The sequence below is a fragment of the Sceloporus undulatus genome, chromosome 7 (genome assembly GCF_019175285.1).
Source record: "Sceloporus undulatus isolate JIND9_A2432 ecotype Alabama chromosome 7, SceUnd_v1.1, whole genome shotgun sequence".
NCBI classification, from domain to species: domain Eukaryota; kingdom Metazoa; phylum Chordata; class Lepidosauria; order Squamata; family Phrynosomatidae; genus Sceloporus; species Sceloporus undulatus.
In genome coordinates, this window is record NC_056528.1 from 2,610,701 (window position 1) to 2,636,827 (window position 26,127).

Consider the following 26,127-nt stretch of genomic DNA (forward strand, 5'->3'; position numbering starts at 1 on the left):
GGTTTGCACTAACTGTGGCTTAAACATCCAAGCGCAACAGGTCAAATCCATGTCTTAGAGGCACTTGTTCAATGCAGACACCACATAAAGCCTTGGTTTGCACTAACTGTGGCTTAAACATCCAAGCGCAACAGGTCTAAGGGAAATCATAGAATCATAGGGTTGGACTGGATGACCCTTTTGGTACCTTCCAACTCTATGATTCTATGTCAAAACTATGTCTTAGAGGCACTTGTTGAATGCAGATACCACTCACTGTGGTTTAAATTTCCACGTGAGAATCATGGGCAATTCACACTTCACACAAGTCTGCCAGAATAAAGAGATTTTCAGATGGGCTTAGAATGGTAAGCCAAATGTCACAATCCCCAAAATTGTAGCTATTGATTATCCGCAGTTGGTGGACTTCCTAAAGACATTTGGTCAGTCTTGTGAAATCAGGAAAGAGGGCTCAACAGACCTTTGGTTTGATCTAGCATAGCTCTTCTTATGTTCTTAGGACACACCAGAAGTCTCATGACACCCAGTGTGTGAATACTCAGCCCTCCCAGTACCTGGGGTCAAGGTGGTTACAATCCCACAACCTTGGCCAGGTTGGCAGGCAACCCCTTACCTTGTAGAGCTGGTGGAAGCCGAAAGCTATGCCAGCCATGATGATTGCTAGTGCGCCATAATCCCGCCATCTGGAGCTCGGGGGGCCTGGAAGACAAAAACAAAAGGCAGAGTGAGAAGTGGAGTATACAGAGTTCAATTAAGTTCCAGCTCTGCATGGGGATTCTGGGAGCTGTGGTCCAAACAAACAAAGTAGATTTCCCAAAGTCTGGGAAGAGATACTGCATTGCCCCACTCCAAATCAAGCTGCTTCCTTGGAAATTCAATGGAACATTAGACAACAAGGAGTGTATGGCTCCAGGGTGACTGAAAGGACCATGAGCAAACATGCTGCAGTGACTTACCACCGACATCACCAATGCTATGTTCTAACTTTCCAGACTGTTATACTGAACTTTAGGCTTCAAGAGTACCAACTAGGTTGCAATACCTATCGGCTGACCTTCCAAAGGCCAATCCAAGTGCAGCAGGTCCCATAAAATACCAGGCTTCAGACATGACTCCTCAGTTTGAGCAATGTATCAGTATATAAGGCTTCTCTATCCTCTTTTCTTATGACTACTGATTTGGATAGGTACCCAATCCTGTCTGATCTTGGAAGGTATTAGAGGAGTGAGGCTCACTGTGTCTGTAGTGTCCTATATTATTATTATTATTATTATTATTATTTATATTATCATCATCTTTTATTTATAAAGCACTGTAAATTTACACAGCACTGTACATACAATCTTTTAGTAAAGATGGTTCCCTGCCCTCAGGCTTACAATCTAAGAAGACACAACACAAAAGGAGAGGGGAGTGGTGGTGGGGAATGGGATCAGGTCCAGCAGTTCTTCTCCACCTCTGAGGCCTGGACCAAGGCAGATCGACTGGAGGAGATATATATATACATATATATATATATATATATGATTTGCCTTTCTCCAAACTCCCTGATAGGTTAGCTGACACAACCAGCATGAAAACAAGGAACCCATTACATCCAGAATGGGGAACATGTGGCTCTCCAGATGTTGCGGGATCACAACTCCCATCAGCCCCAGCCTGCATAGTCAATGATAAAGAGATCATGGCTGCAGCTCAACAGCACTTGGAAGGCTGTGTGTTTTCATACTTGCTTTTTAAAGAAGAGTTTCAAAGCGGCTGCAAAGATGGGCCACAAGAGAAGCAAAATAATAGGTCCTGGAACCAAACCCCAGCAAATATCAAGGGCCCACTGTACAATCCCAAATGTAAATGCAACCTATGTATGAGGCACAATTGTTGCCTTGTGTAAGATCCCTACCCATACGAAGTTAAGTCTCAGAGATTGTTTCCTGCAAACTATACTAAGGACAGCCAGCCCTTCCTGCCCAAGTTCCCAAAGCCCCGTTGTTCCCTATTACTTTGACCTCTAGGCAAAACCCGAAGACACCTGTGGGTCCTCCCTCCCTTCTCCCAACTCTGCCCCCCATCAATCCCATCATCTCTGGCCTTTCACCTCTTCCATCTCTCTCTCCGTTTCTGCAATGCTTACACTAAGAACATTTTATTGCCCCCTGGTTTTCATTATTAATGAAAAGGGACCGGGATGATCTTTTGGAAAGTTCAGAGAGTCTATAAAGACAAAGAGCCGAAATGCCATTTTACTCGTTTTAGGGACGTGTGAAACAATTCTGTCTTGTGGCAAAAAATAAAGATACCAAGGAGAAGGAGAAAAACTAATGGGAAACAGTGGGAGTATGTGCATGTGTGTGAACCCCAGCAAGGTTTCTATCCCTGCTTCTCGCATGCTCTCAGCTTTGAGGGAAGGCCATGGCAAACCTCTGAACAAACCTTGTGTCACCACTTTTTAAAATGTTTTATCTTGTGAGCTGCCTTGGGTCCCTTTTTGGGAGAAAGGCGGCATAAAAATGGAACAAATAATAATCAACTAATAAAGAAAGGAAGCACTAAACTCACCGCAGGTGACCCACTAAGTAGCTGCTTTGCAGTGCTCCGTTCATATTTTAATGTGGAGGAAGAGAAGGAACCAAGCCAGCCTTTGTTGCAAAGGCAGCCGAGCCTTCAAAAGGTATATAAAGCCCAGGTGCGAATCCATGACTAAGGAGCATAAGTACCTGAGTATGCTGGCAAGGCCAAGGAAATGCAAGCACTCCTTACATACCTTAGTTCAGGACCTCCTTGGAATTTGCATGTAATGAAAGGGGTTAGGAGAGGAGGGGAAATGTATATAAACCCCATCAATCATTTAAACACTTACAGTCAGATTTGTCCTCACTCTCGGTGTAAAGTGTTTCCTAAGCACCAGACGGTTCTATAGCATACTTTCTGCCTCCTCTCTAGTTTCCCCACCTCCTTTCCTCCTTCTCCTTCACTCCTCCAAGTTGGAGGGGTTCCGTTTCGGAGCCTGTTTAAACTAGTCAGATTTGAGTGATGCTTCCAGCGACTAATCGCATGTCAAATAAAAGATATTTTATGTAATAAATTACCGCTACAAGTAATTCAGATGTCATTTATCAGTTTTATTATCAGTCAACCCAAGTCTTGTTTCTCTATATTAATCAAAATCAAGGAGTTGGAGGGTTGGAGTTGGGGTTTTTTTCTTCTTCTTCCCTTTCCTTTTTAAAGGAACAATTTTGACACCTTTTGGCAAAGGTACAGACAAGAAGGAGAAAGATCCACCCAGAGGTATATTGGCATGCGGCGGCGCACAGAAGGAATAAGAGAGAGCCAGTTGCTTCTGTCCTTTGGATTAACGCTTAAAGACAAACCCAGAATCAAATCTGAAGGGAGGAATTGGCCTATGACTGGGTGCATCTACACTGTAGAAAGAATGCAATCTGATACCACTTCAAGTGCTATATAGCTCCATCACTATGGAATCCTGGGATTCGTAGTTTTACAAGCTCTTTAGCTTTCTCTGCCAAAGAATGTTGGCACTATTCCTTTTGAGGAAAGACTTAGGGAGCTGGGTACGTTTAGCCTGGAAAAGAGATGGTTAAGTGGTAAAGTTTACTTCCTCAAATGCATTTGCAGGAAGTAGACTTTAGTCTAGTAAAGCTCCTGCTGCCAACTTCTTTCTTTCAGTTCGTCTCAAAGGTGCTGCAAGATCTCTCTACCTACTGATTCTACAGACTAACACAGCTATATCTTTGAACTGTCCCCTTGAGTACCACTGTTTAGGATGCAGTCATTCCATGATCAAATATTTCCATGAGGACTAGCGCTTTAGAAAAACAAAGTAACACAACCAATAGAAGACAACTGCAAGCTTTCGCATCCTTAAAGAAGATGAAAAGGTGCTCTACCCGCCACAAAAAATGACTCGGGGTGACTTACTGTGTGGGACCAGATGAGGGGGCTGAGGCAGCACTGGCTGCGTAGAAAGGCTTAGAGATTGGGGCTCCTCTTTGGCTGTGCCCGACTGCTGGAAGGCCAGGTCTATTTCTTCATCCGTCAGTCCTGTTGGGAGAAGAGAAGATACATGAGTATTGATGCTCTACATGACTAAGGAGGCACTGCAACATTCCAGGTTATTTGAAGGACCATCTTCTGTACAAACCCACTTGTGGTTTGAGATCTTCTGGGAAGCCTTTCTTTCTGCCATCATCCATGACTATATGTGGTGGGAACATAGGAGTCAGGACCTTCTCAAGGAAGGTCTACACTTTGGGTTGCCCTGGAGTATTCTGGCCCATAAACTGGCCCACATTCCCCCCACCTCCTGCGCATTCTGGAGTGATGCTGGGAAGCTGCCTATACAGTGTCCTGCTATGCCACCTCCACAAGTTGCTCCCTCTGAAGTTGGAAACAAGGAGCCCAGGCATTGAACGCATGGCTGGGCATCTCGTTGCTATCTCAGAGGAACGACTAGCACTGGCAGCAGTGGTGCCAAGCATCACTGCTCCAGAGTGCTCTGGTTTTCTGGGACAAGCCAAAGCAAAAAGGTTTTAAAAAGTGGATTAAGAGAGGAATGGCCTGTAGGACACTGACAGCCTGGAGAGAAGAAATGGAGAGATGGGACCCTTTCACACTATAGAGTTCTAGTGTTTTGATCTCACTTTAGGTATATATTATAATGAGTGATAACACAATCTTTTTCATGGTGTAAATGCAACCCTTTTAGTTACTTGTTATGGAGGTACCTGAATGCATTTTGCACATAACATCCTAATGCCCACTATATCATTTCTTCTGAAGAGCTGTAACAACAGAAAGAAAACTGGCACTTTTTCGCAACAACAGTAGTAACCAACTATGCTTGAACCGCAGGAATTATAGTGAGTTGCTTTATAAAGAAATGGCAATGACAACAAGCCACTTTTGGATCATGGGATGGAATCACAATTAGCTGCTCCTGAAAGCAACAGCAACCCAGTATTTTTTGGATCACAGAACTGGAATTATAACTTTTTACCCCTGAAAGTAACGGCGACGGCACTGCACTACTTTTGGGTCACAGAAATGGAATTGCGACCCCAAAGTAGTGAACCTGTGAAACGAATTACTTCCCAAGCTGCAGGGAAAAGCGGGGCAGGAGTTTAGAAGCAGAATTCAACAATTGTGCCCCTTGCAAACATTTCACGAACGGGGTAAAAGCTTGCAAAATGCCTCATCTGAAAATACTGTTTAAAGACAAAGGTTTCTGAAAGCCACAAAGGGGCGAGGGGACCTTTTGGCAAACAAACGTTGTCTCTCCGAGAATTTTGGATGCATTGGGGAGGGTAGAAATGTTATCCCCCCCCTGCTGCAATTTAACCTTAAGCGACGGGGAGTATTAGCCTTCACTGCCACTTTCCAAATGTGGCTCATTCAATTTCCTTAATTTATCTTTTGAGTTTATTGCCGCTTTTGAAGTAGCTTTTCTATTGCAATTCCTCCCATTCTTCCCCTGAAACGAAAGAGAGGGAGGAGGGTGGAAAAAAGAACAGCGGGGAAAAAAACATATACCATCAACTGCAAATGTGGCTCATTTTAATCTGTAATGGTGTTAAAAAAAATCAGCAACAACAACTCAAGAGTGGGGAGAAAACTAACAATAATGTAGGAAAACAGACAGGGAAACAAAAAGCTAATTATTGGGTTAGACGACTAATTAGTCTAGATCGTTTCTGAAGATGGGAATAATTTGCTTTATTTTATGACAAATGCGGAAATAAAAAAGCGGGGGAGAAGGAGGAGGAGGAGGAGGAAGGGAGGAATCAGGTCTGACTGTGATTAGCATGAATGGGACTCCGAACATCAGGAGGGAATAAAACTAAAGCAAAACAGATCAGAGGGAGGCCACGCCAAAACTTTTCGGATATAAAGTTGACGTTTCCAAGCCCCCACCAACCGCCCGGTTCTTTAAAAAGGCTGCCGCTTGGCTCGATGGGTTGGATCCGGCACTCCGCGCGGCCTTCCCTACGTGACGGAGACCTCCCATCTGCGGCGGCCACGACATCTGGAAAAGATTTGGCCAACAAGAGAGAGAAAGAGAGAGAAGAAAGAAAGGGAACCAGCTGCTGACCAGCATCTGGAAAGGAAACAGCACAGCTGGTTTGCCTTTTCTGAGCGGGAGAAAGCGCTCGCTCGCTTCCAGGGCAGGGAAGGAAGAAGAGCAAGGAAGCGTCTTAGCCGAATGCGGATGGCAACGCAAGGCCCAAAGGAGGCATGCTGCAGAGATAGAATGGAAAACGGTGCATGCCTTCCATGCCATTTCTGCAAATCAAAGTTAGTGAACGAAATAAAAGCAACCAGAGATGAGTTCAGATGCTCCGTAAGGACCCAGGTTCAAGGGCTTTGGAAGGACAGAGACCTCTGTTCCCTGACTGTGCGGCCACAAAAGTAGGGAAGCAAGGAAAGGAAAATGGAGGGGTTCTTGTTGGGGAAAAGCATTGAGGACCCAGTGTGTGTTCAGCGATGCAACTGGTTGCATGGTAGGTCTAAAGTTCAGAACTGAACCAAACTGTATTTTTTAAATCACTTGGAACCCAGTTCGAATCAAGATGAAGAGAGTTTGCCTGCTTTGTCTTCTTCTTCTTGGGAGGCCACTCGCTGTGATGTGGTCCAGCCAGGGAAGGAAGAGGCGCATGGGTCCCCATCCCATCAGATTGCCCACCACCCACCGCCCTTTCAACGTCACCCAAATCCATTCAAAGAGAGCCATGTGCGATAAACATTATCGCTCAAGATTGCGCAGCAAACCACAGAGAGGTCCTTTGTTCTTGAGGTCTCCAATCTGAAAAGCACAGGAAATCACAGTCATTGTCAACCTACCCTCCTCCCAGCAAAATTCACATCCTGTTCGGGTGGGATAAAATAGATAAAAATTTGTTTCTTGCATTAATCTGGTCATATTAACCCGCGACAATAGGATTAGGCAGAGCGCTGCTGTTTTCATTAGGCATTTTACTAAGATGGGGATAAGGAGAGGGCTCTAGAGATACAGGCAACATACCTCTGAACACCAGATATGGGGGTGAGGAGAGAGGCCATAATCCTCCTGCTCTTTCCAAGGCTATGCGGTGATGGAAAACAGGACGCTAGTCTAAGAGCGCATCTGCACTGCAGAAATAATGCAGTTTAATGCCAGTTTACATGTGGTGCCTCCATCCTATGGACTCCTGGGAGTTTTACAAGGTCTGGCAAAAAGAGCTGGTACCTAACAAACCCCAGGATCGTGTTGGCTGGAGACATGGCACCCCATGATGGACCTCAATTCCGACCCTACAGGGTTCATCTTACATTTTGATAAGCGTTATGTCCCAATCTGGGGTCTCCCAGATGTTGGGACTACAACTCCTATCACTCCCCCTTAAACAGCCAAGGGTCATGGGATGGGAGTTGTAGTCTGGCAGCACCTGGAGACCTATGGTTGGAAACAATAAAACCCCTTGGCCTTTGCCTTTCAGCAGTTGTCATCCAGCAGGCATGAAACAAGTAGAGAGAACCACAGAAGAGAAGGTGAATTATTGGCTCCTTCGGCACTTTCTTAGTTTTGTTGACTAACCACATCCAAGCAGTTGCATTAAATTGGAACATTACAGAAACCTTGTCTTGTTAAGAACCTGTGGAGTTTTGTTTTTCCTTCTCCATTTCCTTTTCCTCTTAGGCTATGGTTTTTTTTTAAAGGTTGTAAGCCTCCAGCCAGGAAACTGTCTTGTGGTTTTTTTTTAATTCAGGTGTAAGTCACTCTGAAAAGCCAGTGTGATGTATTGGTTTGAGCACTGGACTACAACTTGAGACCCAGATTCAAATCCCCGTTCAGCCATGGAAACCCACTGGGTGCCTTTGAACAAGTCGTACATCCTCTCAATCTCAAAGGAAGGCAAGGACAACCTTTCTCCAACAATCTTGCAAAGAAAATCTCATGATAGGTTCACCTTAGGGTTGCTGGAAAGGACTTGAAAGCACACAACAAGAAGAAGCAAGAGCTGGAAGGGCCCACCAGGGCCACAAAGCCCACCTCCTGCCTTACAAGAATGTCCTGCAAGATGGCCATCCAACCTCCATTTAAAAGCCTCCCTAAAAAAGGAGAGTCCATCACCCTTTGGGGCATCCTGCTCCACTTCTGATCAATTTCCCATCCAGGCCTTAAGACTCAGAATGCTTTCCATTCTTGTCATCCTGAAGGGTCTCTCCCTTTCCAAAGTTAATGTCTTTTCCTACCTCTTTTAGGCCTTTGTATGATTCCTGGGGTGGAGAGGAGACGGGTCAAAAGTGGCCGCAAACTTCCCGAAAGTGGGAAACCAGGTCCGGCGTCCTATGATACCCATGTTGCGCTATGCAAACTGGAACGCAGCATTACATATACACCTCCCCTGACCTCTACGGAGAGAAATATTTCACAGTGTTATGAAAACAAGGGCTAATTCGTCCCTGCGTTGGCATCTTGGATGGAGGAAGATGGATGGACGGAGAGATGGAGGGGGGGGCGGCGGCGGTGTTGGGTCACGTACTGTTTCCCCCCGCATCCTTGTCTCCAGCTCAGTCCTTGCGTCTTACCCTCTGCGGTTATATTATTCCTTGCAGATAGCAATCAACTAGAAGGAAGTGTGTGTCTAATTTGCATGAGATTATTTAAAACAAAAAAAGAGAGAGAGAAAGAGGGGGAGAAAGAGAGAGGGAGAGCGCTCCGCATTAGTCAGGGTGATGGTAAACAACACACAGAGATGCCTCCTTATAATATAGACCCAGCTCAGCTTTCAAGGCCAAATATAATTCACTTACAATCGGCAGCCTCCTTTATTGTTCCTTTTAACCTTTTGGGTTCTGCCTGGTCTTGATCTCCTCCAGGAGATCAGAAACGTTTGCCGCTCCGAACTGGGTTTGCAAAGCTGAACGGAGAGGAAAGGGAGGGAGATGCAAGGCAAAAAACATCCCTTGCATTTGCTGCGCACCAAGATGTGGCACGCGGCGAGGGGGGATTTGGGCCCAAATAAATAAGGCAGTTCAAAGTCATGCGCTGGAAGGGTATGGGGAAATGAGAACAAGCCTTTGGGTTACATAGGAGTCTTCTTCAGGGCTCCACTTCTCCTACCAAGGTGGAAGGAGGCAGAAGGCTTGATACAGCTCAGGCCTGAAGCACTTTTGCTAAGGGATGTGCATCATTGAGAGCCAGTGTGGTTTAGTGGATCCACCAGAATCTCACAGTGCAGCAAACAGAACCAGGCCCAAAACAATGGTTAAGGGTGGACCTATCCGTGGCAAAGTCAAGGAAGAAGAATGCAAACCCTAATCTGCCTTCTGGCCACCCCGAAACTTTGCCATCTGTACACATGTACCTGTGACCCCCTGCCCTGCTCAAAATGCAAGAGGGTACTCTTATCTTTCCCCCCTCTCTTTCTTTTAGCCTGGCCTTTTGAAGAAAGGGGGTGTCATCCAGTGGAGTTTAAATACATCTCAGCAGGGTCAAAGGTGCAACCCCTCTGATCCTTCTCCCACACAAAGCCTTGTTAGAAGAGACCTTGTCAGGTCAATTTCATCTTTTAAGGTTCCATTAAGACCAAACAAAACAAAAGAACCGAAGGTCAACGGAAATGTCCCTGTCCGTTTTTCCTCCGTTCTTCATTTACATGGAGACAGTTTATTTGGACTGGACTTTGATTTCCATCTTTGCTGCTGCAGGTGCAACAAGGGTCCTGGTCACGCTAGCAGGGAAGATGCTAAGTTTGGAAATGAAAGATGCTTTCGGGGGGCAAAGGGGACATCCGCAACCCACTCACGAATCCGGCAAGATTAAGAGAGGTTTCAAGACTACTAAAGACTATATCCTACTCAGTGTTGTACCAGTAACTCTGAAGCCCTATGAAAATCTGCCTTCATTGCTATGATCCTCTAGAGAAGGAAAGGAAAGGAAAATGTATGGGATGCATTTCAAAATGTGGTGTTAATTTTGCCTGGGAAAGCCAAGTTGAACATAAAGGGATTTGTTAGTTTGGCGTCAAATTCCTGGCAGGATTCTTTGCCTTCCTGGCTGAGCTTTCGGCGTCTATAACAAAATGGAGCGCAAGCGGAGCCAATGTCAAAGAGTAGGAGTTTGGGGGAGTTTATTACGGATCTCCCTCTTGTCAGCCCTGTTTTCTGAGCTTATGTCGGTCCTGAGTGATTGACGGAGGGAAGGAAGCAGACACTGAACATAAATGGCCACCTGCCCTTTGTAACAACAACCACACGCCCGGGAAAAAGACAACAAACTTTCCAAAAGTGGCGGCGGGAGGATTAAATTAAAACGGGCGAGAACATCGTTCTCATCCACGCCGAAAAAAGTGGCAACGGAAAGAAAAGGGAGGTCACATTTGGGGGCTTAAATTACTTGTATTTTATTAGTATTTTTTAATTTATTTATTCGTATTTTTGTGCGAAGGGACCGAGCACAACAAGGTGGTTTCTCCCCCCCCCCTTTTTTCTTTCTCTCCCCCCCCCCCCCCCGAATCACCCGCAACCCCAACCCCGCAGCCGTTAAAAGTCGTCGGGTGACCTGGAGACCCCTATTTCCCAGAGCCTTGTATAAAATTGAATTTTTTAAACATAAATTACACGTAATGACGACACTGTAAAAACTAACAGTAATGGAAAGCTATGCTGTATTTCATTAGCCTGTATTATTCCATGCCACCTGATCCAGGCTGGGCCTTGTTTATGAGTTAGTGTGTTAGCAGGATGCCGATGGAAGCATTTGCTTCGACCTTGCACTTCTCATTGGGGCATGAAATTACGACGGCGGCACCTTGATATTACGGCCATAAATACAGTAAACTGCAAATTTAAGCCAACGGCTCCTATTGTCTCCGAACATAAAGCTGATCGGTATTTATTTAAAAGGAGAATGAAAAAAATATTATAGATCACCTTGTTTATGGGTTTAGGTTCCCCCCTTCTTTTCTTTTCCTACCCACCCCTTCTTCCAATCAACCTTATTCCACAATCGCAAACACACACACACCTAATTTGCTTATTTTCAGGTCCACACTAAAGCAGAAACGACAACTTTTGAAACACAGGAAAGTGTACTTTATTTTACCCAAAGGCAGGAGAGTGGTGAGATAAACTCTAGGCAAACATGCGCATGTACATGTGCTCTCAAGTCGCCCGTCGACTTATGGCGATCCCATGAATTCAACAGGATTTTCTTGGGGAAGGGATAATCAGAGGTGGTTTGTCAGTCCCTTCCTCTGGAATATTGTGTACAGCACCTGGCATTTCTTGGCAGTCTCCCATCCAAGTACTAACCAAGGCTGACCCTGCTTAGCTTCCAAGATCAGACAAGATTCGGTCCTTTTAGCGTACTCTCCACCAAGACGACACGGGCAGCTTGTGGCACAGTCCTTTTAGTGTACCCTTCACCAAGATGACATGGGCAGTTTGTGGCACAGTCTAAAATGGAGCATGTTTTGTCGCAAGCGACTTCTCTCCTTCTAACAATCCCTTCATATTTAAACCCACAACTCCTTTCAAATAATGCAAGTGAACAATAAATTGCATTTGCACACACATAGCTAAACAAGGGCCGAGATCCTACATCGCAGTCTATGTTTTGGAACCTTACAAATCCATCGCTACATTGTGGAAATGAAAAAACATCCTGATAGTGAATTCCTTAGATATACATCTGGGCATTGGCAAGAGTGCTCCAATGTGCAATGGGAACTTCTGACACACATTAGGTGCTCCTGTTGTGTTCTGGGCCATCCTAGCTAGTGTCTTGATATACATTGGGGAGTGCCCTGATGTGCCCATGGCGCATCAGTCCCCAGTGTATCAAACACTCCAATAGCCACTGCTTGCAATGGACGCCCCTAGCAAAACTACAGTGAAGCCTTCCCACTGTGGGAAGGCCTCACTGGTTTACATGACCCTTCCACCTTTACAATTCTAGGATTAGCTCAGGTTTTGGAGAAGGAGGACAATGCACAAATTTTTGCAACCCTGCCAAAATTAAAACAAACAACCATTAAAAGCACTTACCAAGCCATAAACACATGCATATAAAAGTTATTATTAAAATGCAATTAAATTACCCACAGAATTAAAGCCATTCAAAGCAAATCAGCTATGTATGTTTACGAAACAGAAAATAATTCCAGATTATTTACATGCCGAAAGCACCATGCAGACACTGCAACCAAGACGATTCAGGGCGAGGCGCTACTGAGCTTTGTAAGCAAGACTCTGTTGTTGTTGTTGTTGTTGTTGTTGTTGTTGTTGTTGTGTGCCTTCAAGTCGTTTTTGACTTGTGGCGGCCCTAAGGCGAATCTATCATGGGGTTTCTTTGGCAAGATTTGTTCAGAGGAGGTTTGCCATTGCCATTGCCTTCCCCTGAGGCTGTGACTTGCCCAAGATTGACCAGTGGGTTTCATGGCTGAGCTGGAAATCAAACTCTGGTCTTCGGAGTCATAGTCCAACACTCAAATCACTACCCTTGGCTTCAACCAAGACATCTTTCAGGAGTGTTTTAGTTGCACGTTGCTGCATGGCAGAGGGTTGGAATAGATGGCCCTTCCAACTCTAAGCTTCTATGCTTCTATTGAAGAAGGCCTTTGGCCTTCATCTGCACAAGAGATGGGCATGTTGCTTTTAGTTGTTGTAAATTGATGTTTTAGTTGGATTGATGGTTTCATGTTTTGCAAACCATCTACCATTTTAGCTATCGTGTGTTCACTTATACTGTAAGCCACTTTTGGGTCCCATTCTGAGAAAACAGAAAGATGAATAATACAATCCTACACTAATTTATCAGAGAGCAAATGGTACTGCAATAAGGATTATTTCAGGGAAGGCACAGAGATGGCCTGCACTGCATACTCAGTGGGTCCTCTTTTCCCAAGGATTGAAGCCGGGAACTTCTTGTGTGCAAGTTGTATGTTTTGTCTGATCTATGGCCCCCTTATCCCTGCATCTCTCTTCCAAAAGTGAATGAGAATCCATTCTATCATCATGCATCAGATTCCAGGGCAGAAATGTCTGTGGCTAGTAGCTTCCAAGTCTAGATTTTCGATAGCTTGGGAAGAGCTTTCCAAAGTGCTGGATTCAGCACCCCAGATACTGTAGTTCCTTTAAAGCTGTAGTCAGCCCTCCACATTTGCAGCTTTGACTCTTGTGGATTTGATTATTCACGGATTTGATGAATATGTTCTCTACGGGAATCTCTAGGACCTCCAGGGTGACCCTGCTGGACGCCGACCATAGAGTCACGCTGGAGGACCTAAAGATTCCTAGAGAAAACACTTCTCTGGGCATTTGTAGGCCCTCCAACATGATTAATGTGCAGCAGATGTTGACTAGAGTTGCACTGGAGGACCTGGAGATTCCTAGAGAAAACACTTCTTCAGGCATTTGTAGGTCTTCCAACATGATTCTATGGTCAACATCCAGCAGATGTTGACTACAGAGTTGCACTGGAGGACCTAGAGATTCCTAGGGAGGTGTAAAAGAAAAGAGTGCTTTCTTACTTGTGGTCTTCCCACTTTAACAGGGTCCTGTGCCCCCAGCCCCAGTGAATGTGGAGGGCCCACGGTATCTGAAAACTGCATGGATGCACCATTTCACTGACATGGAAACCACCAGCCACTGCTGCTTCAGCATTCCTCCGTACCGATGCAAAATAAAACTTGCTATCCCAGGTAGGCATTGTGTTGGGATATATGTGCACAATAATGCATGGGGTGACTCCCTTCAGTTACTTTATTATATATCCAAATACATTACTGACTCTTGCTGTTTCCAAAAAAGCAAAACAGTAAAAAAGATGATGATAAAGGAGGAGATAAGAAGTGGAGGGAGGGCAGGGAAAGCAGGTTTTGGAGTACGCTGCCCCTCTGACCAGGCAGTCCTGGATCATACGTTTACCTCTGTGTCCCGAGAGCAGACTCACCTCTATTACATTACATGTAGCAGAAGGCGTTGGAGGGCAGGCAGAGAGAGAGAGAAAGCGGGGGGAGAACCTCGATGCAAAGGCAAAAGGACACTGGGATATCACAAACCGTATCACGGCATAAATCACAACATTACAAGCCAGTGCAAAATATATTTCATTGGTGCTTTAGAAAGGCAAAGGAGACACAGTAGCGCTTGTCAGAAGAGAGGTCAGTTCTCTTCGCCTCTGCTCCCCACAACGCTCCCCCCTTCCATTGGAGGCAAAGAGAGATCTCTGTTTGAAGGATGCTATTTCGTGGCCTATTTGGAGAAGTGAAGAGAGGTGTAGCTACTCTGACCTCGGTTGTCAGAGGCTGCATGGACTGTGATCCAGGGAATGGCCAGAGGGTCCCTGGGAACAGCAGCCCTACCATTAGACAAAGAGAAACACATCAGGTAGCACATGCTGGAGAGGGAGGCATATGTGGCAGATCTCTGGCTGTTTCACTTGTCTCTCCCCATCATCATCATCCAAAGATATAGCCACGTTAGTCTGTAGAAGCAGTAAGCAGAGAGATCTTGTAGCACCTGTGAGACTAACTGAAAGAAACTGGCAGCATGAGCTTTCTTAGACTTCAGTCTACTTTCTCAGGTGCTTTTGGTGGAGTGGAAGCCAGGCACAGACATATATATGCCATTGGATATGTGAGGATGTCAATTCAGTTCTGGGCATCACAATTCAAGAAGGATACTGAGAAGCTGTAATGTGTGCAGAGAAGGGTCGCCAAACTGGTGAAGGGTCTGGAAACCATACATTCCCTATGATGAAAGACTTAGGGAGCTGGGCATGTTTAGCCTGGAGACTCTCCAGGTATCCACTTGTGTTCTCTAACCATTATGCCACTCTGCCTATACACATAAAAGAGGAGCGACCATCATTCCATTTTTTTATTTTGGGATGGGGGCATCTTAGGTGGCCAAACAATTTGGGCTGATGCCTATGGCTCTCCCTGTCATAACACAAGACGTGACAAATGTTTAAAAGAGAAGTAAAACAACCAAGAGGTATATTGGTGCTTTAAGCCACCGCACGGAAGGCGCTTGAGTGGCAATGGATGGGCAAAAGTTTCATCATTCCTCCTTTGGGACCCCCGGGGAACCTGCTCACTGTCGCTCTGATTCTCTAAGGCCGGGATTGTCACAGCAACCATAGCTCTAAGGAGATCAGTTATTAGCGTTCTTTCCCTCCCACCCCAAAAAACCCAAAAATAAAGTGGAAAACAAAGTTGGGAGTGGAGAGAGGAAGGGGAACTTTGGGGGATTTGGATATACTGCAGCCTTAGTTGTGTGTGTTTTTGGTAACACAGTAAGCCTCCTCTGTTGCAGGTGGGAGTTTTATAAGCAATTCTGCATGCCACATTTTATTTCAATGGATTTCTACCCGCTCTTTGCTACCTCTTGCCACCCCAGACTGGATTGAAAGGATCAGAAATGAGATAAAAGGCTTGCAGCTCGAAAGACAAGTCAGAAAAGGAAAGAGGACTGAGAGTGGGGGGGGGGGGGAAGCAAACACAGGCACTCATTTTGCATTTGGTCGGCGCACTGAAGCAGCACCAAGGGATACAAGAACAGTTTTGTAGCCTCCAAATGCCCCTCTCTTCACTCTGTCCACTGAGGTTAGCAGTTGGTAGATACTATGACCTGATTTATTGCTATCCTTCTTACCAAGAAATTGAGGATGAGCTCCAACACTCTTGCCTTGCACAGCAACCTTGTGAGTTGTTTTATCCTCACAACAACCCTGCAGGGTAAGGATCAGAGAGACCGTGTTTGTCTCAAGTTCAGACTGTTGGCTTTATGACTGAGGAGGGGCCTTCCTCCTCAAAGTTACTCTAACCACTACACTTCACCATCTCTGCCTTCTAGATATGAACAGGATGGTCCGATCTCCAAGCCCAAACCCTGAGATCCAATGGAAATATTTATTCCCTTGCGTTTAAATTTTCTTTTCAAAGAAATCTTGCAAGCTACAAAAAAGGCCGGGTAAAATAGTAAATCAAGACAAGTCAAGGGAATGTGTGCTGGAATCACAGGGGTTTGCTTTGCTTTGCTTCTGGCACGTCTTGTATCTTCCATTTCCGTGGGATGCAGATGTCCATGCTACTTAGATTTGAATGACTTCTCCCCTAACAACTCCTTGAAGTTTGGGAATCTTTTAAAAAGCCTTACAACCAAAGCTTTATGTCCAAAAGGGTTCAGCTTTAGCTAAACTGTATCAACTATTTTAAACCACCGGATTTGCACATTTAAGATTTAGACAACCCAAGATACTAAAGGATAAAATAAGTAAATAAAGGGGGGGGGGTGCTGATATTGTCCAGGAAGGCACCCCGTTCTTCCTACAATGCTGGGGTCAGCATTCTACAGCCAGGAAAAACACGCTCCGCCGATTCTTGTCACTCCGCATAAATCTTGGAGGCCTGCATCCAATGCTGGGCCAAGGAGGAGCGCTCCGCAACTGCAGTTCGACGGGATGTTTCAAATGCAGAAGTAGAGAGAAACTGAGAAAGAGAGGAGAGAAAGAACCCTCCTTGGTGGTTTTAGCACCACTCCCTTGGGGACTGCCAACCCTGTTCTTAAGAGCCTCATATCCAACGACCAGATGGAACAGTTTGCCCTTTACAAGACACTCAGGAAAGGACTATGGCTCTCAATCATCCTCTCTTTTGGAAATCTCTTTCCACTTCAACTCGTCTGCTAAAACAAAGCCCATTCTGCAGCGGTGGCAGAACGAACTGGCGGATAAGTATGTAAGTTTAAATATTTGAAGGGGTGTCATATTGAGGAGGGAGTAAGCTTGTTTTCTGCTGCTCCAGAGAACAAGAACCAGAACAATGGATGCAAGCTACAGGAAAAGAGATTCCACCGAAACATTAGGAGGAATGTCCTGACAGTAAAAGTTGTTCAACGGTGGAACAGACTCCCTCGGAGTGTAGTGGAGTCTCCTTCTTTGGAGGTCTTTAAACAAAGGCTGGATGGCCATCTGTCGGGGGTGCTTGGATTGTGAGTTCCTGCATGGCAGGGGGTTGGACTGGATGGCCCTTGGGGTCTCTTCCAACTTTATGATTGTATGATTCTGTGATTCTATAAAGCTCAGGTGACAGAATAGATCCAAAGCTTGCACGAGACAATTTGCTGCCTGAGCCAAACAGCAACATGGAGGACACACATCCCTTTCTGTTTTGTGTATAAAAAGGCAAGCAAGCCTTTCTTTGGCAGCAGGGATGGAATAGCATCCTCTTTCACGCCTGACAGCTGCTTAGCCGGTGCAGGGCAGGCCTCTCACAGCATTTTCTTCCAAGGCTTCACTGCCGTTTCCCAGCATCTGCTGCCCAAGATGACTGCGGCACTGCGCCTCACAGTAGTAGGGTTGGCCCTGGACAGACTGTATCCAACCAGACTGAAGTCAGAAAGGAGGCAATCACATTTTTCAATGTTTCATCGCATTGTAAAAAGAGTCCCGTAAGCAGAAATTTCATACTGCAGAGAGAAAACCAGAGCCAAGATTTTATAAGCCAGGGGTGAGGAAAGTGTAGCCTGTGGGCCGTCTTTGGCCCTTGGAAACCTCCAAAGCCTCCCAAACTGGCATAATTTTAAGCCTAAAAAGTCCAAACAACTGGGACAACTAGTTTTGTACTCTGAACTCAGTTTGCAGCAACTGAAATAAGATGAAGATGAGGGGAGAAAGTAGTAGCAGGAGACAGAAGCTAGGACATTTTAAACGAATTGGACAAAGTGGGATGGCAAGGGATTCATTGGTGTTGTTCTTGCTAAATGGAGATAGTCGGAGGGTAACAGGTTATTCCTTTGCTTATACCTGTATTTGTGGCTTCTCTCCCTTTCTTCGTCAGGCACTGGCCACATCAACTGAGGCCCAAAAGACAGGGAATGCCTATTGTTTGGGGAGATCAACACAAAGTTTTGTAGTCGCTGCAGGTCTTCTTCCTAAGGGACCGCGGATGAAAGTGGTAAGCATCTCGGGTGCTTATCATTGTGGTGTAATGGTTTGAGCATTGCACTACAACTCTGGAGACCAGGGTTTCAATCCCCACTTGGCCATGGAAACCCATTCAGTGACCTTAAGCAAGTCACACACCCTCAATGAATCTATTGGTTTTGGTTTCTCTCCTGGATGAACTTCCCTGAGAGAGCCCAAACCTTAGCACTTCTTCCAGCCTGAATATGAAGATTTTGTTTTTAAAAGATGCAGTAAATTCTTCTCAAAGTCTAACTTATACAAAATCTGCACCTATCCCTAGTACAAGGCAGCTCATCATAATATACCTCTCTGCTTGCAGCTTGCTGTTGCTGCAGCTTCTCTTGGGCATTATAAATCGGAAGAGGGCAGGATGTAAATATCAACCAACCAACCTCTTGACTTTTCTGATGCAATATTTGGACACTGTGAAGAATAGGTGAGCCCTTGACTGCTCCGACGCCAAAGGGAAGAAGCAATGGGTGCCAGGTTTATTGACAGCCTGGTACAGGTGCTGGCAAGAAAAAGTGAGCTCTGGGGGATTTTCAATATAAACACCCATCGCCCTCCCCGCACATACACACATACATGCATGCGCACACATACACGTTTCTATTCCACCGCCACAACCCTTCTCCATTGCAGAACTCGCACCTCTCTCAAAACAAATTATTTAACTGCTCTTCTCTCCCGGGGGGATTCGCAGCCATCATCTCAAAACGGCAGCGCGTCTCTCGCATCCATGCACCAGCCTTGATAGGTTAAATGCCGCCATTTAATTACAGTAATGGAAGCTGCTATTTTTTGGCGCTCATAAACACAGCTTCGCTCCTCTTTTCTTTCCTTTTTTGCTTTTCTGCCCTCCCTCCCCAACTTTTAAATCAAAACCAGATACTCGAAGCAATCTTTTAAAGACGCCTCGTTTTGTATTTCTGGGTTTCGGTGGCCGTTGTGAACACTACCGGGTGCAGCGCACGAGGAAGCAACTTCTCCTCTAACATCTAATAGACAAAGAGAGAGAGAGAGAGAGAGAGAGAGAGAGAAAACTTTTTTTAAAATGCCAAACGAATGGCCAAGGAAAGAGGTTGCGGCGACGGAAGGTGAAATGCCAAACATCCTCAAGAGCCTGCCCTTTTTATCTAGTGAGATTATTCTGTTTCAAAAAAAAAAAAAACGCAGGGAGAGCGCTCGCTGTAAATGGAACGAGAAGGCTATTTAAGAAAGAGAAAGGCAGCCAGGATGAAAGACAGCTCTATTGCACTCTGCAGGTCTGGATCCTATTTCCTTTTTTGGGAGGGGGGATGCAGGAGGAGAGCCATGCACTCTTCATAAATTTAACTGAAAGGCCTATCTGATTGCAGCAAATGCAGAACTCGCATCCCCACAAGCGCTGTCACAAGGGGATTCTCCATCCATAGAGGCAGCAAACTTCTGAAGATCACAGGGCAAGGTTGAAGAATAGGAACATGCCCTGCTTTGGGGCTCCTAAGAGGCAACTGGATGATGGGTATCCGAAAAAGCATCATCAGCATCTCCGTTCTGGGAGTCTTTAGACAGAGGCTGGATGGCCATCTGTCAGGGATGCTTTGATTGAGAGTTCCTGCATGTCAGAAGGGGGTTGGACTGGATGGCCCTTTTTGGGGTCTCTTCCAACTCTATGATTCTATGATTCTATAAGGGCTAAGTAGCTCTTCGTCTCGACCACTTTGTGTTGCAGGGCCAGCCCTACTGTTAGGCAAAGTCAAGTGGACACTTCAAAATGTTGGGACTGTCAGTAAGTGTTGGAGAAGAGTGCTCTGGGTTACACAGGTCTGCCTTGCAGCCCTTCAGCTAGCCTATGTGGTATAGTGGTTCAGACTAAGACTTGGGAGATCTGGGTTCAAGTCTCCACTGAGCCATGAAATGCACTGGGGTGATTTAAGGCTACTCGGTTTCTCTATCCTGACATACCTCAAAGGCGAGTTGCAGGGATAAAGAAGGGAGAAGGAGAACTATACAGTTGGCCCTCCACATTTGCAGCTTTGATTATTAGCAGTTTTGATGAATATGTTCTCTCCAGGAATCCCTAGGTTGTCCTCCAGCGCAACTCTGCCAGACGTTGACCATAAAGTTGTGCTGGAGAAACACTTCTCTAGGCATCTCTAGGTCCTCCAGCCTGATTCCATGATCAACGTCTGGCAAATGTTAACCACAGTGTTGCACAGGAGGACCTGGAGGTTCCCACCATCCTCTTTTTCTCGTGTGTTGTGTCTTATTTAAATGGTAACCCTGAAGGCAGGGAACTGTCAAGCTAAGTAAGACATTCTGAGTACCTTTGTAGTTGAAAGGCAGGGTATAAATACTCTAAGAAATATACATACTTACCTGCAACCATGGGAGAAAAGGTAGCATATAAATACAGCCGGTATATAAACAGTGTGAGTGTTGGAGTACGACATTGGAGGCCAGGGTTTGATTCCCCACTCAGCCATGAAACCGACCGGGTGAATTTGGGCAAGTCACACACTCTCAGCCTCAATGGAAGGCAACGGCAAACCTTCTCTGAATAAATCTTGCCAAGAAAACCCCACAGGGTCGCAATAAGTCCATCTCCTATTCCAGTGATGGTGAACCTATGGCACGCGTGCCAGAGGTGGCACTCAGAGCCCTCTCTGTGGGCACACATGCTGTTGCCCTAGCACAGAGTTTGCCAGAGTTTCTTACTAGAAAGCCAGAGGGACATGGCACTTTGCAATAAATAAGTGGAATCTGGGTTGCAGTTTGGGCACTCGGTCTGTAAAAGGTTCACCATCACTGTCCTATTCTACAACGGTTCCAAAATTATTGTTCTCTTAGCACCTGAACAGGCTCCTAATATGTGCGTCTTGGATGGGTGGGAGGCAGGTCTCCCATTAAAAGGATGCATATTACTGCTAATAGGCAGGTGAGAGGGGAAAAAAGATTTCAATATTTCATTTGCTCAGCGGTCCTTGCACACCAGTGTCCCCTGATAGCAAAATGATCCACCACTGGCGCCTCTCGTCTCCTGCCGCAAAGACGCAACCTTAAAGGTGAGGGAGGTCAGCGGTCGACAGAAACAAATTTAATTTGGTTTATCACCATAAAAAAGGGGGCACTTCCACATGGACAGCAAGGACATGAATACTGTCAGTGGGGTGGCAGTCTGGCGGCAGTGGCAGCGGGGGACGGCGCAAGGGAACTGGGAACGCGTTTGGGGTGAAATTCAATAAAGCCGATTCTGATGCATAAGGTCAGCAATGCGCTTCGCGAACGACAACAACGAAAAATCTGATATGATTGCAATTTTTAATATAACCCATGTATTTGCTGAAAGAGGCTCTGGAAAACTGTGTAATGCAATCGGCCTGACCTCCCACCTTCTCCCTCTGTCTCCCTCGGTGGGATCAGAGAGCACTCTGTTTCCCTTTTTTGGTGAACTCGCAGAAAGTGATATGCCACAAAGTCAGTGTATATGTGTGTGTGTTTAAAAAAAAAAAACCAGGGTGCCACTAGTTTCACAAAGAATAAAGCCTCTTTGTTCAGGAAGTGGTTGAAGGGTGGAAGACTTCTCTTGTCTGGCCAAAAAAGAAGGGGGAAAAATCAGTCAAAGATAAATGCATGCAGCTGCTATGGCCTCCTAAGATACAGTATGTACCTTTCCAAAAGGCCAAGCTACATGTGGACTCCTGTAGCCCACCATAGTTAAGACTAACCAAGATGCTTGGTAAACCAGCATCCTTGCAAAGCTTTAAATCCTAGATCAGAATCAAGTCCAGTTGGACTCTACCGCACTGCATCTCAACAAAGGAACATTCACAATCCAGTTGCAAGACTCCCATTATCTTAAACAACATTGATCGTGTGGACCAACTTTGATTTAACAGCAGAAGCTGAACAGCAAACCAGCTCAGCACTGTTACATGGCACCATCTTGCAAAAATTCATTTTGAACCCCGAAGGGCCCAGGGAGCTTCCAAATGTAGTGGAAGTGCCTATCACAGAAGCACTGATTTTTGGACCAATGTCAGCCACTGAGCCATTGGCTACTGGTTCTTGGGAAGTTTCCAGGAAAGAAAGAAACTGAATCCAATGGGTACAAATTTATTGCTGGTCCCTGACACACTGGAAAAGGAGAACCTTCCCGTCCCTAGACAGCCTGAGAAGATTGCTTTAGATTGCTTTAAGGGCTGTTCAACAGTGGAACAAACTCCCCCGGAGTGTAGTGGAGTCTCCTTCCTTGGAGGTCTTCAAGCAGAGGCTGGATGGCCATCTGTCAGGGATGCTTTGATTGTGATTTCCTGCATGGCAGGGGGTTGGACTGGATGGCCCTTGTGGTCTCTTCCAACTCTATGATTCTATGCTTTAGATTGCAACTAACAACATTTCCCCAGCCCTAATGCAAATTGCTCAGTATCTACCTTTATCAAGCCCAGACCTCAATGTATCAGGAACTAGGAGCACATGAGCTCACTCACAATAGCTACTAACAAGAGCAACATGACTCACAGTGTCTGGTGTGTGGGGTATTTATACTGTGTGACCCTTGGTTGAGAGGAAATGATTGGCATGTTAATCTGTGCGTTGGTCTTCTTTGCTGGAAACTCTCCTGGGACTGGCAACTGGCAACTCAGATACTGGTACCAGCCCACAAAGCAATACTCTGAGCAGTACAGCTTTAATAATCCTTAACAAGAATAATATTCTCCTTTCCACTATCTCCTGTATCTGAATACTTGCCTACTCATGTATACATATAAAGGGGAGGGGGAGGAATAGAAGGTAAGATTGTAAATTCTAGATCACCTCTTAAAAATATATTTCCATCTCTCCAAAACAGAAGAAGAGGGAGGAAAGTATGTAAGGATCGGTGGAGTTCTCCGATCGGCTAAGGGTGAAGCTTGTTCCAAAAGGTCAGAGCTCCAGGGCTGGAATAGGATGGCACGCAACCTGCCACAACGGTAGCTGTCTGACATTCAGAGGTTGGTAGGCCATCCGACTCTTCCGCCCTCCCCGCCGTTCCCCGATCTGCACCCTGCGTACGGCCAAAAGAAGTACACTCAACTCCCTTTCTTTTCTCTCTTTCTCTCTCTCTCCCTCTTTCAATGAAAGTACAACATTTGCTCCTGCTGACAAGTAACCACAGAAACCACAAGCCGGCAGGAATCGTGAACCGGCCAACAAGAGTGCGGTTAAGGGTGTCGAGCCAGCCTTTCTCTCTCTCTTTCTGCAGCAGATCATGGGAATCTTGGCAAGGCTGTCTGTTGTTTCTCCCCTCCTGCTTGTCCTTGTCCTTCTTGAGCATCACCCACCGAAGGACAGAAAAGATAGAAAAGCGTCCAAGGAAGGCAATCAGAAATTCACAGGGCACACGACTTCAATCCTCGTAATTGAAAGGGTCTGTTTGGAGCAACCTGCAACAAGGGGTTGTGTGTTTTTAGCTACCAAAGAATCTTCCGCCTTTTTCTTTTTAAGGAACGTTTAGGTCTCATAGCAGATTCTTATTATTTTATATTTGAGCAACAAAAAACAAAGTGTTTGAAAGTTTAGGCAATGATGCTTGCCAGCAAGATGGATGAAAAGTGAAAGAGAGTTGTTGTTGCTGTTGCGAACTAATACAGTGAACAAACTAACATGACACATGAGAGAAGAGAAGATCGATTTCAACAGGCAGGAAAATCAAACTGCTCTCTCTCTTGAAAAGGCTAGCATTAGTTTCTACAAGCCTAAGGAAGCAGAAATGTGTTTGATGGTAACAAGAAGTCCACATTGGTCCTTCCAGGAGGGACATTTCAAGGAGAAGGTGCCACCACCGCAAAGTCCCTTTCTCGAGATGCTACTGGCTTTACTTCAGACAGGATCACAGAATCGGAAGAGATCCGGAGGTCACAAAAACAAGTGATCCGCAGTGATTTGAAATTGGGTCTCCCCAATCTTTTGGGAGCCCTGCTGGTGCAGTGGTTAAATGCCAGTGCTGCAGCCACAAGGTTGTGAGTTCTATCCCAGGAAGGGCTCCAAGGTCCACTCATCCTTCCATCCTTTTGTAGGTCAGTAAAAAAAGGACCCAGCTTGTTGGGGGCAATTGGCTTACACACACTGTAAACCATTTAGGGGTGCTAGTTCACTGATAAGTGGTATAGAAATGTACTTGCAATTGCTGTTGTTATAATCTTTGTCCGCTCTATCACAATGGCTCTAACTCAGCCTTCCCCAGCTTCGCACCCTCCAAAGATATTCTGGTTTCTACATCTCACTATCCTCTATCTGTGGCCATGCTTGATGAGGATGATGGGAGTTGTTGTCCAACAGCCTGCAGAACCCACTCTGGAAGAGAGATTCTCTCAATTGAAATAAACCAAACAGCTTTGACTTGGTGCTGAATTATAACTGCCTGAGTCCATGCAGAACTTTAATTTCATGTTTTGAAAATTTTGGAAGGAAAAGCACAGTGCAGGGCTGGCAGTGTTTGGCAAGAGAGAAAGATTTGAAGCCAGGAATCAAAGAGTGAGCAGAGTGGGGGAGTCCTAGTTCACCATTTGCAAAAGGCACTGTTTTGGAAAACAAACTGGAAGTGGGTACGAGATGAAACCTACATGATCAGACAGATCCTGAACCACAGAAATGTCCATGTGTTTGGGAGGGTTAATGGTAGTAACCCTCCTTCTCCATTCATGTCATAAAAACAGGGTAGCCTTCTTGCATAGCAAACTGCACCTCTAAATGGCTGAAGGTGGGGAGAAAGGGAGGGATGGTGTTGTGAGGCAAGGCCAAAACCGAGAACGATGCTATTATGGTTAATGTGACTCGTACCCTCTGCTATGGAAGAAATAAATGTACATTTAGAGGTTGTCAGCTCAGTGCACATCTCCCACTCGATGGATTTCTTCGCAACATCATTAAAATAGCAGAAGGCTGCCCCTTGCAGTGTTCTTTCCGGACCCACCGAGAGCGAGAGCGCAAAGGGGGAGAAAGCAGAAAGAAAGGAACACTGAGATTTGAATCTTTTTTGACAGGAAGTTGTGCAGAGCACTTACCAAACCCCATTGGAAAACATTACTTAAAAGAACACACTGAGTTTGCTCTGCCTTTTCCTTTCTTTTTTAATTCATCTATCGTTTCTTCCGGAACAAGTGCAGCAGCCACTTCAAAACAGTGGCCTGGTGATCAGAAAAAACTCACTCTCTCTCTTATACTACACATTAATAGCAGTCACTATGCAGCCTTTAACTAGTGAAATTATCTATGTTTTATATACCATACGCAATATATTTATTTTTATATACTGCCAGCAAAGGGAGTTTGCATGATATTAACTTAGCCGTCTTGAAGAAGTCTGAAGTGGAATGGTGAAAGTTTCAGGAATGATAAAAGGATGGACTCTTCCGTGCAACATACAGTCAAACTGTGGCATATGCCACCATAAGATGTATTGATGGTGAAATGTAAGAAGGATGTGGACATGTCCAAAGGAGGGTGACGAAAATGGTGAAAGGACTGGAAACCATGAAGCCCTATGAAAAGCAGCTTAGGGAGCTGAGTATGTTCAGCCTGGAGAAGAGCAGGTTGAGAGGTAATATGATAGCCCTGTTTAAGTATTTGAAGGGATGTCATACTGAGGATGGAGAAAGCTTGTTTTCTGCTTCTCCAAAGAATAGGACCCAGAACTACAGGAATAGAGATCCCACCTAAATATTAGGAAGAACATCCTTATGGTAGGAGCTGTTTGACAGTGGAAGATGCTACCTTGGGAAGTGGGGTTATCTCCTTCTTTGGAGGCTTTTAAACAGAGGCTGGATGGCGAACCGTCAGAAGTGCTTTGTGGAGAATGAAGGTTGGACCGGATGGCCTTTGGGATCCCTTCCAACTGTACATTTCTATGCTGGACCAGTAGAGAAGCCTTTGGTCTCATCCAGAAGGGCTATTCTTCTTGCCTTACTTTGAAGTTAAGACATCCTCCCTGAAGGAATGGTTACTGGCCAGTACTCCCATTTCTCATCTGAATGCAGCTGAAACACCTGTAGTGGTAAAGCAGGAATTATGCTCCTGGTTCCAAGTCATTAGTAATAATAATAATAATAATAATAATAATAATAATAATAATAATAATAATAAAAAATTGAAAAACCAACCAAAGATTCAGTGGGCAGGTTCCGTGTAGAGCA

General features: G+C 45.4%; 1 protein-coding gene across 1 annotated transcript in view; it reads right to left on the reverse strand.

Annotated features, from left to right (window-relative positions):
- The window catches only part of PEX14 (peroxisomal biogenesis factor 14), an 87,279-nt gene that overhangs the window by 9,645 nt on the left and 51,507 nt on the right, over positions 1-26,127 (reverse strand). The window contains exons 4-5 of the mRNA XM_042479275.1: positions 3,937-4,059; positions 614-699 (exon numbers count right to left, since the gene is read on the reverse strand). Coding sequence (XP_042335209.1) covers positions 614-699; positions 3,937-4,059 — 209 coding nt within the window. The remainder of the gene's footprint in view (positions 1-613; positions 700-3,936; positions 4,060-26,127) is intronic.